General features: G+C 42.7%; 2 protein-coding genes across 3 annotated transcripts in view; one reads left to right on the top strand and one right to left on the bottom strand.

Moving 5' to 3' along the window:
* Positions 1 to 95: 95 nt before the first annotated feature.
* ACOT13 (acyl-CoA thioesterase 13) lies at positions 96 to 15083 on the bottom strand. The gene is made up of 3 exons (XM_003927298.4): positions 14763 to 15083; positions 3509 to 3693; positions 96 to 347 (listed from the first exon to the last, which is right to left on the bottom strand). Exons 1-3 carry the CDS (start codon positions 14841 to 14843, stop codon positions 191 to 193), a joined length of 423 nt encoding a protein of 140 aa, XP_003927347.3. The 5' UTR covers positions 14844 to 15083; the 3' UTR covers positions 96 to 190.
* The window catches only part of TDP2 (tyrosyl-DNA phosphodiesterase 2), a 20277-nt gene continuing 16205 nt past the window's right edge, over positions 15077 to 19148 (top strand). Inside the window, exons 1-2 of one of the 2 annotated variants that reach the window (XM_010338009.3) lie at positions 15077 to 15387; positions 15473 to 15558. In XM_010338009.3, the coding sequence (XP_010336311.1) occupies positions 15133 to 15387; positions 15473 to 15558 (341 nt within the window). In that variant the 5' untranslated portion in view covers positions 15077 to 15132. The remainder of the gene's footprint in view (positions 15388 to 15472; positions 15559 to 19148) is intronic. The other variant, XM_003927296.4, reaches the window with a different exon arrangement.

The raw sequence follows: 19148 nt of genomic DNA, 5'->3' as shown, positions 1-19148 counted from the left end.
AAAACAAAACAAAAATGTAGACACCCCCACCTTCACTCTACCCTACTTGGTTTCCAGGTTTTTTTCCTTAAAATTAAATTAATATTTGTAGCTACTTAAGGTTTTGCTAGTTTATTTCAAGAATTAAAATTGAGTCAAATTTGCACTTGTCATTCATTATTGGGTTTCTTTAGGTAATTCTGCTGTTCTCTCAGCTTCCCAGGTGTTTTGTGTGTCTTCCTTGTGCTATTAATTTTCCTGTGGCCTTGTTGGTCAGATCCACGGAGGTAAATGCAAGTGTTTTTCCTTGCTTCAGAACCTGTGCTGTAATCACTACAACTTCTCCTAATTTTGCAGGCGACATGTACCTTGAAAGGAAATGAATACAGTTAAGAGCAAAGAATTTTTCAGAGGGAAAGTTGTGTGCATCTCACGACAGTGTGTACAAATAGTTTACAACAGTAGTATTGGTAAGTTTCTGTACTAATCGTGCCCGTTCGCTACCCACACAAGTTTCTTTTCCCAAATATATGAGAAGTAGTTTTCTTGCCTCCCTTTTTTTTCCCTTAAGTTTCCCACTTCATATTTACTTGGGGATGGTGAAAGATTTCCTCCACCTTATATTTACTCTCCTTAACTTCTTAGGTGAAATTATCACTTGGTGTCTATATATTGTCCTATCCATACTTAGAATTTATTTGATTCTAGCCATCGTGGTGGCTCAAGCCTGTAATCTCAGCACTTTGGGAGGCCGAGGTGGGTGGATCACAAGGTCAAGAGATCGAGACCATCTTGGTCAACAAGGTGAAACCCCGTCTCTACTAAAAATACAAAAAATTAGCTGGGCATGGTGGTGCGTGCCTGTAATCCCAGCTACTCAGGAGGCTGAGACAGGAGAATTGCCTGAACCTAGGAGGCAGAGGTTGCGGTGAGCCGAGATCGTGCCATTGCACTCCAGCCTGGGTAACAAGAGCGAAACTCCGTCTCAAAAAAAAAAAAAGAATTTATTTGATTCTAAAATGACAAGATAACAACTATAAGGAATTGATACAATGTCCTTACAGTCTCGGTGATGTAATGTCTACAAATATTTTTAAGAGATCTATATCCTACCAACTTGTAATTATAAGTTGTCTTTAACTCAGCTGACTAGCTAATTAAAAAGAAAAACTTTTGGAGATAAGGATTGTTTAAAACAAATGTTAATGTTTTAAAGGGAAATAATTTCCTTATAGTTTATTTTTATGTTTCTGCTTTTTAGAAGGAAGCCTTTAGGCCAGGCGCGGTGGCTCACGCCTGTAATCCCAGCACTTTGGGAGGCCGAGGCAGGTGGATCACTTGAGGTCAGGAGTTCAAGACCAGCCTGACCAACACAGTGAAACCCTGTCTTGAAAAAAAAAAAATGTGTGTATATATATATGTATGTGTGTGTGTGTGTGTATATATATATATATACATACACAATTTTTAAAAAGGAAGCTTTTAAAAAGGATATGTATTTTTGCCAAATTCAAAATAAGTCTTCAGTGTTTACGGCTAGGAGGTATAAGAAAGGTGGATCTGGCCGGGTGCAGTGGCTCACAGCTGTAATCCCAGCACTTTGGGAGGCTGAGGCAGGCAGATCACCTGAGGTCAGAAGTTCGAGACCAGTCTGGCCAACATATTGAAACCCTGTCTCTACTAAAAATATAAAAATTAGCTGGGCATGGTGGTGGGCGCCTGTAATCCCAGGTATTTAGGAGGCTGAGGCAGGAGAATCGTGTTAACCCTGGAGGCGGAGGTTGCACTGAGCCAAGATCACACCACTGTACTCCAGCCTGCGCAACAGAGCAAATTCCATCTCAAAAAAAAAAAAAAAAAAAAAAAAAAAAGGCAGATCTTATTGCTGGAAAGAACAGACTTGTCTTGAATTCATCTACCTCAATTTAAAGAAATGAAAAATGGTATGTTTAGTAGTAGTTTGCCTAGTTTTGATTATCTCCCCAAATGTTGTCTTAGAAATCAAGAATTTTGGCTAACAGCCATTAACTTAAACTGAGGGAAGATAAGAAACCCTTTGTGCTACAGATGAGCAAACATTCAATCTGGGCAATTTGGAAATTCGCATTTTGTCAGTAATCTAAAATTTCCCCTGTTGTTTTGGAACCTCACTTGTTTTTAACCTAAGTCACAGTCTAACAGGCATCCTCAGTCTGTGTAATATAGAACTTAATGTGCAAGGGTACAGTAAATGTGGTACCATGTCAAGTAAATCAAAGAGTGAATCATGAGGCGTTCATTTACTGAAACATTGTTCATTTACTTTTGAAATATCTCTAATTTTTGAGAGACTACGCCCTAGTTTTTGTTCAAGTGAATCAGTTTTTGAAGCTTAGGTAGCTCATCAAGAGCCAATGCTTTTGGCAACACATACTTTGAAAGGACAAGACTATGTTTGACTTATTAAAAATTCCATAGGATTGTAAAAGCAACAGTACCTTAGTAGATCATGAAATGCGGTGCTAGATTTGAAGATCTCTCTGCTCTTAAGAGAGACTTTGGGGTAAATCAAGTCATCAACTAGTCTTACCACTTATCACATGAAATAAGGACTGCTGAATATGCTCACCAGTAACATAAGCAGAGCCTTTCTTTTCTGTACATCTTAATTTCAAAAAGAGCATTTGGCTGCATCTTGCGATATGCTTTACCCTCAATTTATTTCCCTAAAGAAGGGCTGAATGTTTCTTAAGTAAAACTGAGAAAAGATTTAGATTCCTTAAAAGCCTATATTATTTCCATTACCTGGAAATATCTCGTCACAATGGCCCTCTCAACCTAACCTCTCAATTACATTTTTCTGTTGCTTAGGTGGAAAAAGCAGCTGTCTTGAAAGTAAATCCTTGGACCCAGCTCTTTATTGAATGGGGTGGGCCATAGTACCAGTTCATGTTGGAACTGAGTGTTTTACATTCTGGAAGTTTGGCCCTGCAGTGAAGGGGCACTGCTCCCTAATCATGTAGTTTAACTCAGAGCATGTCTGTGTAGTCACAGGGAGAGATCCAGGATTGCGGCCCATTCTTAAAACCCAACACTTTGGAAGGCTAAGGTGGGCGCAGACACGTGAGGTCAGGAGTTTGAGCCCAGCCTGGCCAGCATGGTGAAACCTCATCTCTACTAAAATACAAAAATTAGCCAGGCATGGTGGCACATACCTGTAATTCCAGCTACTAGGGAGGCTGAGGCAGGAGAACAGAAGAATTGCTTGAGCCCTGCAGGCGTAGGCTGAAGTGAGCCAAGATCATGCCACTGCACTTGAATGTTTGGGATCATTCCCCCTTTACTATTTATACACACTGTACTAGGAAATTACTGCTCTAGTTCTAGCTTTTAAGGCCCTGGAGTATTTTAGGACAAAATCGATAGCTGCACTTAAGGAGATAAGCAGCTCACCAATCTCATGTGTTACTAATGTTATAAATGTGTTTAGTCTCAGTTGTTGATACAGTTACCACACTGAAGGTATTTGGAATACGGTTTGCATACATACGTTATGTTCATATCGACACTGACTCCAGGTAATCCCCTTTCCGTGCATAGCAGAGCCCATGTTGAAATACCATCTACTAACGTGGCTGTCAAACCGCCATGGAGAGTGCCTAGTTTATTGGTATGCTCTTCTTCTACTTTCATTTCACAAATCACTTTCCCCGGAGCAGCAGAGACAAGAGTCACCTAAGTGTAAAAAAAAGAATTCTGAACATTCATTCTGAGGAATTAGAAAAGCTCAAACAGCCCATGAAGACAATCATTGGATTGAACTGAATCTTCCAAAAAAGGTTGACAGAAATTCAAATAAATTGCCAATCTCTCTGATAGAAATTAACCCTTATTCAAGTTATTTTTAAAGAAAAAGGCGTGTTTATTGAAAAATAGTAGTTTTTACTGATCTCTACTCCTCTGTAGAAACCAAACATCCAGTCTGAGCTTTCCAGTCATATGTACGATGCCTGGCATTTTTAGATGTCTCCTTGGACATCTGACGCCAACAAAGCCACCCAGCTGAGATCTGTTAACTCATTATAGGTTCAATTTGTTGTTTCCTAGTTTTGTACAAGCAGAATAATATTAATATTTTAAGTGACTTAAAGAACAGTTCAACTTAAAATTTGACAAATTCATTGAGTTACCAGTATTTAAAAAAACTTTTATAAACCCATTAGTGTAAAGTCTAACAGTACCATCCAGCCAGCAAAGTCAGTTATTGCTTTTAAGGTGTTGCCCCATTTGCAAGTATAATGAAAAAGTATTACATGAAAGATACATGTAACAATGCTCATAAAATTTCATGATTTTTATATCAAACATCTTTAACAAGGCAACTTATAGAAAGGTAAGTTTTCCTATATATTTAAATAACTAGGAAAAACAAACATGTATAATATTTAGAAGTTAGAGCTGAGCTATGAATGGAATGTGCTGCATCCAGCAACAGTAATTTTCACCCTCACTAGAGGTGTTGAGAAGGATATGGGTGAATATTTGGTGTCTCTGTTGTATTTGGGAGTAGGAGGGATGTCTTGAGCATTAAACGGTTGGTTAGATTCTAGCTAAGTACCATTTGTTGGGCACTTTGATATGCTATGCACTGTGCCAAGCACCTTACATACACTACATAGTAAGGAAAAGACAACGTCCATTTTGCAGAGAACTTTAATGCAGAGTGATTTATTTTCAAAGGTCGCCCAAGATGTGATAGAAACTGACATTCAGATCTAGGCCTTCCCACCTTCATATCTCCCTAGTCACTCACTATATAAGTAGCCTCTAAGTATGTAGTAGCCTTTATGGCTCCTACCAGGAAGACAGTTGAGAGTTTCACAAACTACCTATTTAGAGGTTGTATTGCTGAAGGCCCTGAAGGAAAACAGAACCATGCAACATAAAACAGCCTAAAAAATATTATGTCACGTTTTGCACAACAGGTAAATCAATGTCAAAAATAAATGTTAGAATACGACATTGTTTTGCTTTTTTTTTTTTTTTTTTTTTTGAGACGGAGTCTTACTCTGTTCAGGCTGGAGTGCAATGGTGCAATCTAGGCACACTGCAACCTCTGCCTCCTAGGTTCAAGTGATCCGCCTTAGTCCCCCAAGTAGCTGGGATTACAGGAGCATGCCACCACACCCAGCTAATTTTTGTATTTTTGAGAGATGAGGTTTTACCATGTTGGTCAGGCTGGTCTTAAACTCCTGACCTTGGGTGATTGGCCCGCCTCAGCCTCCCAAAGTGCTGGGATTACAGGCGTTAGCCACCACACCTGACCCAGGATCATCTTTTTATAGCAATAAATGATCTAGCCACAAGATGGCCTCATAAACTAATAATACATACCAAATAGGAATAAGGTGTAAACTCACCCCATTCAGACATTTATGTGATTCTTTATATCAGGCATTGGCAATGTAAAAAAATGAATGAAGTTTAATCCCTGCTCTTTCTTAGTGGGTTCAGCCTAAAGGCAGAGACAAGTACAGAAATTGCAGTAGAAGACATTTCTGTAGACAGAATAAATATAGGTTTCCTGGAGTAAAGATATTTAACTTTTAAAAATATATGTTTCCCGGGAAAAGACATTAGGAAAGGCTTCCTGGAGAAAGACATCCGAGTCTTGAGGAAGAGGCAGGAGTTAGCCAGGTAAAGATAAGGAAAAAACCCAGGCAGTTTAAGAAATAGAACTAAATATGAGCAGCTTGTAGACATCAAAGGTAGTTTTATTGTATATATGTATTTTTTGAGACAGTCTCACTCTGTCACCCAGGATAGAGTGCAGCGGCACGATCTCAGCTTACTGCAACCTCTGCCTCCCAGGTTCAAGTAATTCTGCCTCAGCCTCTGGAGTAACTGGGACTACAGGTGCATGCCACCGCACCCAGCTAATTTTTGTATTTTTAGTAGAGATGGAGTTTTGCCAAGTTGGCCGGGCGGGTCTCAAACTCCCAAAATGCTGGGATTACAGGCATGAGCCACTGCGCCTCGGTTTTAGTGTATTTTAAGGCAGTTTGTTCAGTAAAGCTTAGTTCCATTTTATTACCTAACTTTGGCTGAGATGACAAAAGGTGAGACAAATGTCACTTAGATTTTTCTAGTACAGAATATTGGTGTAGATTTTTTTCCTTCCAATTGGAAAGGCCAGAGGACATAGTAACAAAATTGTTTTAAGATTTACATTGGAATAGAGAGAATTCTGTACTGGGCAGCCTGATAAAGCAAGATAAATGCCTTTATATGTTCTCAATTCTTGTCTCCACAAGTCAAATAAGAGAATGAAACCAACAGAAGAAAATGATGAATAGTTCTCTCCACCCTCTCAGAGCTAATAAGTAGTCTTGTTGGGGAAGAGGCCAATGCAGAACTTGTTTCTGATGAAGAGGGGGAGCAGGGAGAGAACCTTGTGAAAAAAAAATCGTGGCCTTGGTAAAGATGGGCTGTAGGGAGCACGCTTGTTTATTCGGCTATATCAGCATAGCTAACTCCATGCTAGAGACCACGCTGAGCAATTTGGCATGCGCTGTCTCGGTGCTGCCAACGTTTGAAAACAATACTGTTGTCTCCATTTTACAGATGAGAAACAGCTAGTCTAAGTGTAACTAGGATGTCTCAGATATAACAATTACGCAAAACAGCCTGCTCTCCCAGATCTGGACTGCTACAAACATCTGGGTCCTGATTCATTAGGTGTCTTACTGAAGATGAGTATGGAAGCTTTTATGATGTCAAAGGGTCAAAAATTTTCCTGCCATGGCCTAACAACACAGAACTGCCCAGATATGTTCCAGTGCCAGGATCCTGCGGGTTGGGCAACTGCAGTAGGTTGCCAAGAACTTTTATGGCTCAGCACCATTTGGCACAATGGGCTCCTTAGTTTATCATAAAAATTCTTACATGCACACACACATATACAATAATCCGTCCCTTTTCTATATGACCTTATACATGCTGTCTCTTCCCAGCACCTCATGCATTCACATGCGTTTATACAACTTAGTCTGTGTAATCCCAGCACTTGCGGGGGCCGAGGCGGGCAGATCACTTGAGGTCAGGAGTTTGAGAGCAGGCTGGCCAACATGGTGAAACCCTGACTCTACTACAAATACAAAAACCATCTGAACATGGTGGTGTACACCTGTAATTTCAACTACTTGGGAGGCTGAGGCAGGAGAATCCCTTGGACCTGGAGGCAGAGGTTGTGGTTAGCCAAGTTCAGGGCACTGCACTCCAGCCTGGGCGACAGAGTAAGGCTGTCTCAAAAAAAAAAAAAAAGAGGATTCAGGTTGACATACAGCCCCTTAACCTCCCTCTCCCACCTGAGCTTAAATTAATCACAAATAGACACTCCAGGTGACAGAGAGTCTACCCTTTCCTCACTTTTTCAGTAACGATAGGGAGAAGGGCTGCCTAATAACAGCAGTGAAGATGTTATTCATCACTGAGATGGTCCTTCATGAAGCTGAGAACCAAGAATTGTCTTTAGGCCTTGGCATTTTAGATTATTCTGGTCTCTCAAAGAGTTGTATTCTGCTGAGCAGAGGAATAAATAAATAAGCCACTGCCATCACTGTGACTGCTGCTGACTGAGGTGCAAGTCCCCACCACTGCTTCTGCTAAACAGATAAAGGAATGTCTGTCTCTGGCTCAGTAAGGGTGTCTGTGGGGGGCCTAACGCACAAGAGTGTGACATATGGCATGAGAAATATCTGTGTATATAAACATGTGAGATACCCAAAAAAGGCTGGATACAGAGGCACAGAGAAGAACAATCTTAATGGATGAGAATTTTTATGTGTATCTTTGTGAATAAGGCTGTTTTCAAGCAATTTTCCCTGACGACGGACACTGAGGACTTCATGTGTGACAGGGCAGATGACAGGAGGTGTGTCTAAGGACAGTATGTGAATGGACCTTCATATAAGCAGGAGAGGGGGTAAAAAGGATGTGGCAGTGTGATGGGGTGGCAACAGCAAAAACAGATGACATGTTCAAAGGGCTCTAGAAAGGCAGATGCTATACAGGTGCCATGGTTCAACCACATTGCTATTATCAGTCCAGCATTGCTGCCTTATAAGCTTCATTACACAGGTGGCTTCCACTTAACGGTTACGAGTACTGGCTCTGGAAGGTGACTTAGTCAAGACCCTGAACTGAGATTTCCCCATCTACAGAGATAATGCACTGCCCTTACAGGGTTTTGGCTAATTTTTTTGTATTTTTAGTAGAGTCAGGGTTTCACCATGTCGGCCAGGTTTCAAACTCCTTACCTCAGGTGATCCACCCATCTTGACTTCCAAAACTGCTAGGATTACAGGTGTGAGCCACTATGCCTGGCTTGCTTGTGTAGTTTTTTAATAAATAAGACATTGATATTGGTTTAATGAAATAGCTGCATCTTGAATTTAGTATTATTACCATAACTTTTAATCTTGTGGCTTTAGGCAGTCTAGTCAACAGGCAGTAAGGAGGTTTGTTTAGGGAAACGGCTGTTATTATCTCTGTTTCAAAACTAAACTATATAAACTAAGTTCCTCCCAAAGTTAGTTCGGCCTATGCCCAGAAATGAGCAAGGATGGCTTGGAGGCTAAAAGCGAGATTGAGTCAGTTAGGTCAAATCTTTTTCACTGTCTCAGTTATAATTTTGCAATGGTAGTTCCATAACTTTAAATGATGACTATTTCAGTTTTCAAAAATAATCTAGGTAAACAAAATAATTAAGTAAATATAATGGGACAAATACTTGTAGACAAACTTGTCATAATCTAGACTGTAAAGTTAAATAACAGATATTTCATTATTTGGGTATTTTCCAATAATATAAGAAAATATTATTGCTTAAAAAAAATGTGTCCTTTTAAAAAAAGGTAAACACTAGGGCCAGGTGCAGTGGCTCATGCCCGTAATCCCAGCACTTTGGGAGGCTGAGGCAGGCAGATCACTTCAGGTCAGGAGTTCAAGATCAGTCTAGCCAACACGGTGAAACCCTATCTCTACTAAAAATGCAGAAAATGAAAATTATCCAGGCGTGGTAGTGGGCACCTGTAAACCCAACTGCTCAGGAGGCTCAGGCAGGAAAATAACTTGAACCCAGGATGCAGAGGATGCAGCGAGCTGAAATTACGCAACTGCACTCCAGCCTGGGCAACGGAATGAGACTCCACCTCAAATATAAAATTAGTTGTACTCTACTGAAAATACAAAATTAGTTGAATATTGTGGCACACCTGTAATCCCAGCTACTCGAGAGGCTGAGGCAGGAGAATCACTTGAATCCAGGAGGCAGAGGTTGCAGTAAGCCAAGACTGGGCCACTGTGTTCCAGCCTGGGTGCTAGAACAAGATTCTCAGGAAAAAAAAACTTATTTAAAGCTCATGTATAAAACAAGGTAAAGGAACCAGGAAATAAGAGAGATGTAAAGGAAGTTATAAAATAAATGTTTTTTTGTGTGTATATGGTAAGAAAGCTTAAAGAAAAATAATTTTATATGAGAAAGAATCTTGCATGGCAACCAGAAAGTCCAAGCACTTCATGAATAGTCTGTGTAAATCACAATAAGATTTATTTAAAAAAAAAAAAAAACTTATATATGATCAAGTTGTTTATAATTAAAGAGAAATGATAATGCTCTTTCTAGAGATTGGACTTTATGTTTATAAAACTAAAACACTAGCCGGGCATGGTGGCTCATGCCTATAATACCAGCACTTTGGGAGGCCAAGGAGGGCGGATCACCTGAGGTCAGGAGTTCAAGACCAGCCTGGCCAACATGGTGAAACCCCATCTCTACTAAAAATACGAAAATTAGCCGGGTATGGTGGTGGACACCTGTAATTCCAGCTACTCAGGAGGCTGAGGCAGAGAACTGCTTGAACGCAGGAGGCAGAGGTTGCAGTGAGCCAAGGTCACACCACTGCACTCCAGCCTTGGCGACAAAATGAGACTCATCTAAAAAAAAAAAAAACCTAAAACAGTTAACTTATACATTAAATTATTTTTTTAAAAAATAAAATTTTCTTAAGGGGTTGACCTATTCTTAAATTATAATAGACTTTTGCTGGGAATGGTGGTTCATGCCTGTAATCCCAGCACTTTGGGACATCAAGGCAGGTGGATCACTTGAAGTCAGGAGTTCTAAACCAGCCTGGCCAACGTGGTGACACCTTGTCTCTAATAAAAATACAAAAATTATTCAGGTGTGGCAGCATGCTCCTGTAGTCCCTGCTACTTGGGAGGGTGAAGCACAAGAATTGCTTGAACCCAGGAGGCAGAGGCTGCAGTAAGCTCAGATTGTGCCACTGCACTCCAGCCAGGGTAACAGAGTGAGACTCTGTCTCAAAAAAAAAAAAAAAAAAAAAAAAAAAAAAATATATATATATATATATATATATATATATATATATATATATGAGTTTAATATGAAAGTTCAACTTTTATTGCATCTTGCCATTTTTTTCAATTTTCTCTCTCCTTTAAAAAGGCTCATTTTCTTAAAGTCTAAAGGAAATGTTTTCTTCCAACATAATATTCTGTGCATTGCAGAAGGTCTTTTCTTTTGCCTTTTGTTAACTGACCTAACAGATTTTTTTTTTTTTTTGAGACAGAGTTTCGCTCTTGTTACCCAGGCTGGAGTGCAATGGCGCGATCTCGGCTCACCGCAACCTCCGCCTCCTGGGTTCAGGCAATTCTGCCTCAGCCTCCGGAGTAGCTGGGATTACAGGCATGTGCCACCATGCCCAGCTAATGTTTTTTATTTTTAGTAGAGATGGGGTTTCACTATGTTGACCGGGATGGTCTCGATCTCTTGACCTCGTGACCCACCCGCCTCGGCCTCCCAAAGTGCTGGGATTACAGGCTTGAGCCACCGCGCCCGGCCGACCTAACAGATTTTAAATTTTGTTGAAATAATTCCTATGCCACTATTATTAAGTTTGGTTTGCTTAGGAAAAAACTGAGATTAAAAAAATTTTTTTTTTAAATAACATGATTACATCTGTGTATCTTCCTGCATGTGCTTTAAAAGTCCTTGTGACATTGAGTTACAGGGCTTTGACTCCTGGGTGTAAAAAGGACACCAGGTCCTGCTAAATTGTAAACACTGACAGCAATGAAAGCCTCATCTTCAGGCCCCTTCTGAAGATGTCAATCAAAATAAACTGCATTCCAGAGACACAGGGCCAGAAATTAAAGCTATTCAACTGAGACTGTAAGGGACAAGTTTGAAAGAAAGTAAGTTCAGTTTCTCTATAAATTAATCATTCACATCAAAGGCACAATGATGCAAGACCAGCATATGAGCCCCTGCATAAGATTAACAAGGTTTTCTTGACACATTAACCAATTCCTTAAAAAAGGTTATAAAGGCGCCGGGCATGGTGGCTCACGCCTTTAATCCCAGCACTTTGGGAGGCTGAGGTGGGTGGATCACGAGGTCAAGAGATCGAGACCATCCTGGTGAACGTGGTGAAACCCCGTCTCTACTAAAAATACAAAAATTAGCTGGGCATGGTGGTGTGTGCCTGTAATCCCAGCTACTCAGGAGGCTGAGGCAGGAGAATTGCCTGAACCCAGGAGGCGGAGGTTGCAGTGAGCCGAGATCGCGCCATTGCACTCCTGGGTAACAAGGGCGAAACTCCGTCTCAAAAAAAAAAAAAAAAGAAAGAAAGAAAGAAAAAGGAAAAAAAAAAGAGGTTATAAAGGCTTATTCTTTTTTTTCTTTTTCTTTTCTTTTTTTTTTTTTTTGATATGGAGTCTCGCTCTGTCTCCAGGCTAAAGTGCAGTGGTGTAATCCTGGCTTACTGCAACCACCACCTCCTGAGTTGAAGCGGTTCTCCTGCCTCAGCCTCCCAAGTAGCTGAGACTACAGGTGTGCGCCACTATGTGCAGGTAATTTTTGTATTTTTAGTAGAGACAGGGTTTCACCATGTTGGCCAGGATGATCTCATGATCCACCTCGCTTGGCCTCTCAAAATGCCGGTATTACAGGCATAAGCCACCGTGCCTGCTAGGAAGTTATATCTTATGGTCAAGTTTAAAATTTTATAGATTGTTTATAAAATTTTGAAAAACAAATTTAATTTACTTCATGCTGTTTTTATTAGGGTTTGTTTGGAAAGTTGTCTCCTCTCTCAAAGAATGAAGGTTTTCACTTTTTTTTGGAATCCTTGAGTTATCACTTTGGCTAAATGAATGATTTATTTTACAATGAAATGTGATCCTATTTTGTGATATCAGATGTTTTAAACATTTATATCTGACAAACTTTCCAACATCAAATTATAAATTATGTCTTTTTCTGACCTAATTAGTCCTTTAAGATATTAGGTTCCCTAAAGTCCAAAAAATAATGCAATTTGTCTTATTTGGTACAAAAACACAGGAAGCATTGTCAAATAAGAGAGTGTTTGGTTTTCTTTGAGATGTATTTGTATACATATGTTATTGGTATGTGTTCCAAAATTATGGGAAACTCCTGTAATTCTGATATAACTTAGTGTATGTTATCAGTAATAATCATAATTGTTACCTTAAAATTACTGTGTGCTACAGAGAAGTAACACATTTCCTTGTCAATTGTGTCGTTGACTATGGCTGCCCTGAAACTCAATGCAACCTCTGGATTGCAACATGACAATGGACAAATGTTGTACTGCTTTGGTCCTCTTTAGGAAGTGGTTTTATAATCAGCTATAAAACTCTAACAGGTCCTCTCAAATGCTGGTCTCCAATAACTTTGGAAATTATTACATGAGAATAGAGGAAAAACTTTCAGGACTCATGGAGAGCTAAAATGTTCACGAATAGCAAGTAGAACAAGAATTAGCTACACATACTGAACTAATCTTTTTGACTTTTTGCCTAAAACGTTGTTGATCTTTTGTTTTGTTTTTCAGAGTCTTGAAACTTTTCTTTTGAGCTATTGACAGTTTTTAACAATTTAGTATACTCCAAGCCAGGCATGGTGGCTCATGCCTGTAATCCCAGCACTTTGGGAAGCTGAGGCAGGTGGATCTCCTGAGGTCAGGAGTTCGAGCCCAGCCTGGCCAACACAGTGACACCCCATCTCTACTAAAAATACAAAAATCAGCTAGTTGTGGTCGTGTGTGCCTGTAGTCTAAGCTACTTGGGAGGCTGAGGCAGAAGAATAGTTTGAACCCATGAGGTGGAGGCTGCAGTGCACTGAGATGGTGCCATTGCACTCCCACTCCAGCTTGAGCAACAAGAGCAAAACTCCATCTCAAAAAAAAAAAAAAAAGGCCAGGCGCAATGGCCCATGCCTGTAATCCCAGCTGTAATCCAAGCACTTTGAGACGCTGAGGCAGGCATATCACAATGTCAGGAGATTGAGACCATCCTGGCTAACACAGTAAAACCCCATCTCTACTAAATCTACAAAAAATTAGCCAGGTGTGGTTGCATGTGCACATAGTCCCAGTGACTCAGGAGGCTGAGGCAGGAGAATCACTTGAACCCAGGAGTTGGAGGTTGCAGTGGGCCAACATCATGCCACTGCACTCCAGCCTGGGTGACAGAGTGAGACTCTGCTTCAAAAAAAAATATGTATACTCTTACGAATATCTAGAGCATATTTCTTTCTTTCTACGTGATTTCTCTAGAATTTGGAAACATTTGTAAGTATTCTTAACTTGTGGCAATACAGTTATTTGCGTAAGTGTAATAAGAATCTGCTTTCGCCGGGCGCGGTGGCTCAAGCCTGTAATCCCAGCACTTTGGGAGGCCGAGGCGGGTGGATCACGAGGTCAAGAGATCGAGACCATCCTGGTCAACATGGTGAAACCCCGTCTCTACTAAAAGTGCAAAAAATTAGCTGGGCATGGTGGTGCGTCCCTGTAATCCCAGCTACTCAGGAGGCTGAGGCAGGAGAATTGCCTGAGCCCAGGAGGCGGAGGTTGCGGTGAGCCGAGATCGCGCCATTGCACTCCAGCCTGGGTAACAAGAGCGAAACTCCGTCTCAAAAAAAAAAGAATCTGCTTTCATTTGTAAAAGGATACAACTAGAGAAACTGATTATTTTACCAAGGCTTTGACTGGAACTTAAGACAATTTGCAATCAAGACTCTCTACACAAGGACACTTAAAACTACTGACCCTGGCCTAGCTCAAACGAAAGGGACAGTGACGATTCTGTCTAGCTCTGTGGCACTTCGCTGCTTCCCAAAATGAATCTCTTAAAACACCTCCAGGCTTTGTGAGTGCTGGTCTCGAAAAAGGACTCAGTGTACCCCTAAGGGCTAACTTACTTCTTCAGGAGTTGCATGCATTGGAGAAATTTCCCAAACCAATAGGAGGAACAACTTCTCCGTTCATTCACCACCCTACCAAGCACTTGGCTTTTGTACCTTATTGAAATTATTTAACTTCTAATCCAGAGCCTAGAAAATGAATCATGTGCCTTAAATGTAAAGGTTTCTCTTAACTCTTCTCTGGAGGAATGCAGAGGCTTGGCTGTGGAAGTATCCAACTCCAAAGTCCCTCCCAGCTCTAGAACTGAGGAATTCTGTCTCCACGAGTCGTCATCACACTTATCTGTGTTTAGATAGAGAACGTATGCGTTCGACCCAGCACACTTAGGAGCTCCGTTAAAGTAGCCATCATTAATACTAAGATGAATTTACACGCGTACTACAACAGAACCTATCAAGAGATCATTATTCCAAGCTCACAACAGCACCAAGCACGGTGCTTTCCTTCCCTTCATTAGAACCCGGGGCTACGCCTCCCAAACCTTTCCCATACCTTTCCCAAAACTCTATCAAAACCGCCAGTCTTGGCCAAGACCTTCACCACCTCCCGCAGATTCTGGGTCACGCCGTTCATCGTGGACCGTTTTCTGGCTTTTGGGCTGTGCGCAAGAACAAACTTCGGAAGAGCCGGAAAGCCCAGAAGTTAATGGAAGAAGGACGCGGAGGGTGAAGAGGCGACACCGCTCCACCCCGCTAGGCGCGCAGGAGGCCGGGCGTCACGCGCGCCGCCTGCCACTGCCGTCCGCCCCCTAGTAACGGGGCGCGCACGCGCGTTTCACCCCCACCGCCTCGGAGGTTCGCTTGTGGCGCAGCTGCACCAATTCCTCTCGAAGAGCGGAGCAAGTTTCCCCGCCGGGCAGTGGATGCGGGCGCGCCGGGGCGCGGGCGCCTGCGCAGAGCCGGGTGTGGGCCGCCTGTTCCGCTCAAAGGGGCGGTGCGGAAGCGGTAAAACGATGGAGCCGGGGAGCTGCGTGGAGGGCGGGACGGAGGCGGCGGGGGAGGAGGGCGAGCCAGCGGTGAAGAAGCGGCGACTTCTGTGTCTGGAGTTTGCCTCGGTCGCGAACTGCGATTCCGCTGTGGCTCAGTGCTACCTGGCCGAGAACGACTGGGAGATGGAGGTAAGCTTTCGCTGGCGTCGCGTCCCGCTCCGCTGACCGGGTCGCCGGAGCGCGCTAACTTCATCCCTGCGCCTTTGTTTTTCAGAGGGCACTGAACTCCTACTTCGAGCCTCCGGTGGAGGAGAGCGCCTTGGAATGCCGTCCTGAACCCGCCGCTGAGCCCGAGATCTAGTAAGTGGTGAGGGCAGCGGGAGCCTGTCCGGGCGGAGGCAGTGTGATGCCGGGTTGCGCTGCGCGTCCTGGGAGCTGCCCTGGAGCTGGGCGGGAGGTGCTGCTGCGCGGAGAGGCGCCCCAGCAGCGGGATCGAGCGCTTTGCTCCCCTAGATGATCACTTCGAACGTCATTTGGAGTCCAGGGAGGAAAAGCGGAAAATGTAATTTTTGACTCAAATGATAGGAAATAGGTAAGCGAGAGGTCGAAACAAATGAACGAAGGCAAAATCTTCTAACGAAGAATGGTGAATTGGAAGTCTCCTGGCTTCCTGTATTGTTTACTTGCTGTGGACTCTAGGCTGGCCAGCCGGAATAATCGTTTTTGTTGTTGTTGTTGTTGTTGTTGTTTTGAGACGGAGTTTCGCTCTTGTTGCCCAGGCTGGAGTGCAATGGCGCGATCTCGGCTCACTGCAACCTCCACCTCCTGGGCTCAGGCAATTCTCCTGCCTCAGCCTCCTGAGTAGCTGGGATTACAGGCACACGCCACCATGCCCAGCTAATTTTTGTGTTTTTAGTAGAGACGGGGTTTCACCATGTTGACCAGGATGGTCTCGATCTCTTGACCTCGTGATACACCCGCCTCAGCCTCCCAAAGTGCTGGGATTACAGGCTTGAGCCACCGCGCCCGGCCTGTTGTTGTTGTTTTTAATGCACACCCACTCCTGTTACTTCATTGCCCCTCCCCAGGTCCTGCACGACTGCTCTTAAAAAGTCTAGATGCCTTACAAGGCCCTCTACTATTCGGCTCCACAACTTGGAACCTGTCTTTCGAGGTTCTAGGTATACAAAACTTTTAGTTTTTGCCAACGGGTCATTTTCTCTTGTCTTTGAACCTTCATAAATATCTTTATTACCTCTGCCTGGAATTTTTTTCTCTTTCCTTCCTTGCTAATATTTGTCTTAAAGGCCCAAGCTGAAACATGGTTTATCTCCAGGAAGCTTTTCCTGATGTCCCAAGTCTGGGTAAGGTTCCTCTTTTGGGTACTCTTACGGCATCCTGCATGACCCCTGTTATAGTAACTTAGTCCATATTATAATTGCTGTTCATTATTTTATGTCGCCTACTAGACTGCACGTCTAGTATCTGTTTTATACATTGTTGATTTCCCAGTCTGACACAGCGTTTGACACATAGTAAGCTCCCAATAAACATACTGAATGTATAAAGTTCTTCCAGCTATGTGCAGCCTGTGAAATTGACTGTTAATAGTGGAGACTGTATTTTCCCTTTGGCCTTTTCAGCTACCCTCGCTTACAAGATGTGATAAGATATTTTCATTAAGTTCCTTTTTCTGTCTTGCCATTGGGGAATTGTCTACTCACCCACAGTGATTTGTCTCTGGCTCCCCTGTTTTACTAACCAGAGCAAGTTGGACTAGGAGGTGTTCACTTAGCTCAAACTGGCCAGTCAGATCCTCTCCTTGGTTTCAGAATTAGGACCAAGAGAGTCAAGTCTGAAGCTTCCTATGGAGCTGGAACTGTAATATGTTAACTTAAGCACCTGTGGAGATTCTTCCATATCTTTTTTTGTGTGCAGAGAAGCTGAGAACAGAGGTCTACAGAGGGAAGTTGAAGAGTAGGATTGAGAGAAAGTCTTTGATTGCCCTTCCTTAAACATGGCTGCATTTCTGTACTAGGCTCTGTGACATGTTTGTTTCCTTATAAATTCTCATGTTTTGGTCACACCAACCTGAGTTAATGTCTGTTTTTTGCAACAGACTATATTGTAACCAATAAATAGCAACAAAATAAGTGGATTTCCTGGAATAGGCGCTCAGAAAAAGATGTGGATCAAGCTTAGCAGTGGTGCATGGCTTTTAGGATTCTCTTAACCCGGGATGGTAAATTGGCAAAAACAGCAAAGTTGTTGATTAGGCTGTGGTCTCTTTGTCTCTGAAAACTCAGGTCAAGTATGAATGAGAGTGAGCTTTTAAAGTTTAGTTTGCTAAAGAGAAAAATGGGGAAGGGTCAAGTTTCAAGGTGTTTCTAAGGGCTGTGTATTCACAGAGCGTGACCTGATTAGATTTTTGATGTTGGCTTTAGCAAAAATGAAAGGAAAAGAAAAAAATCAATTAGAAGACTTTATGACCAGAAACACTCAAGCCTGCCGAGCAAGGCCTTTGGCTGTCTTAAATGAATGGGGCAGGAATCTCAATTCTTCAGTGAATTCCTGGGATATCAATCAACAAAAATTGAAATTGAACACTAAAGTGATTTAGCCCTCTACATTGGAATCTATCTTCAGTGTCTGATAAGAGACAAGGGAAATCCTCTTAAAACAGCTATGCTCAGCCGGGTGCGGTGGCTCACACCTGTAATCCCAGCACTTTGGGAGGCCGAGGTGGGTGGATCACGAGGTCAGGAGATCGAGACCATCCTGGTCAACACGGTGAAACCCCGTCTCTACTAAAAATACAAAAAATTAGCTGGGCATAGTGGCGCATGCCTGTAATCCCAGCTACTCAGGAGGCTGAGGCAGGAGAATTGCCTGAACCCAGGAGGCGGAGGTTGCAGTGAGCCGAGAATGCGCCATTGCACTCCAGCCTGGGTAACAAGAGCAAAACTCCGTCTCAAAAAAAAAAAAAAAAAAACAGCTATGCGGAGTCCTTTTTTTTTTTTTTTTTTTTTGAGGCGGAGTCTTCCTTTGTCACCCAGGCTGAAGTGCAAGGGTGGCTCATTGCAACCTCCGTCCCCTGGGTTCAAGAGATTCTTCTCCTGCCTCAGCCTCCCAGTTAGCTGGGATTACAGGCGCCTGCCACCATGCCCAGCAAATTTTTGTATTTTTCGTAGAGATGGGCTTTCACCATGTTGGCCAGGCTCATCTTAAACTCTGACCTCAGGTGATTCGCCCACCTCAGGCTGCCAAAGTGCTGGGATTACAGGTGAGAGCCACCACACCTGGCCAACTATGCTGAATCTTAGCTGCATATTGGAATTATCTGGGGAAATTAAAAAGACCCAGAGATTCTAATTTAATTAGTCTGGAGTGGGGCCCATTTATTTCTCATTGGCTTTTTTTTTTTTCTGTGCAGTGATTCCAGTGCAAGGCCAGCATTGATAGCCCATGTCCCAGAGCTTTGTTAGGCAGAGTGTGGACCTCTGGACCAGCAGCATGCCGCTCCTTGGGAGTTTATTAGGCATGCAGAATCTTAGGCCTCATCCAGACCTACTGAATCAGAGCCAAAGTGCAAAGGTTCTAGGTCCACCTGTGCTATTTAGTAACTGTATAACTTTTCTCTGCTTCAGTTTCTTTCTTTTTTTGAGACATCCTTTTGGAATTTGTTGCCCAGGCTGGAGTGCAATGGGGAGATCTTGGCTCACTGCAACCTCTGCCTCCTGGGTTCAAGCAATTCTCCTGCCTCAGTCTCCTGAGTAGCTAGGATTACAGGCATGTGCCATCACACCTGGCTAATTTTGTATTTTTATTAGGGACTGGGCTTCACCGTGTTGGTCAGGCTGTTCTCAACCTCCTCACCTCAGGTGATCCACCCGCCTTGGCCTCCCAAAGTGCTGGGATTACAGGCTCGAGCCACTGCGCATGGCCCTGCT

Source organism: Saimiri boliviensis, chromosome 4 (assembly GCF_048565385.1).
Source record: "Saimiri boliviensis isolate mSaiBol1 chromosome 4, mSaiBol1.pri, whole genome shotgun sequence".
NCBI lineage: Eukaryota > Metazoa > Chordata > Mammalia > Primates > Cebidae > Saimiri > Saimiri boliviensis.
This window is presented reverse-complemented; position numbering and strand designations above follow the sequence as displayed.

Bases quoted from the DNA above. Each gene is read 5' to 3' on its own strand.
- ACOT13 (XM_003927298.4), bottom strand. From the start codon at position 14,843: ATGAACGGCGTGACCCAGAATCTGCGGGAGGTGGTGAAGGTCTTGGCC. The intron at 3,694-14,762 runs GTATGGGAAAGG...TTTTACACTTAG, and splicing joins TTGATAGAGTTTTGGGAAAG to GTGACTCTTGTCTCTGCTGC. The intron at 348-3,508 runs GTATGTATGCAA...TTTCCTTTCAAG, and splicing joins AGTGTCGATATGAACATAAC to GTACATGTCGCCTGCAAAAT.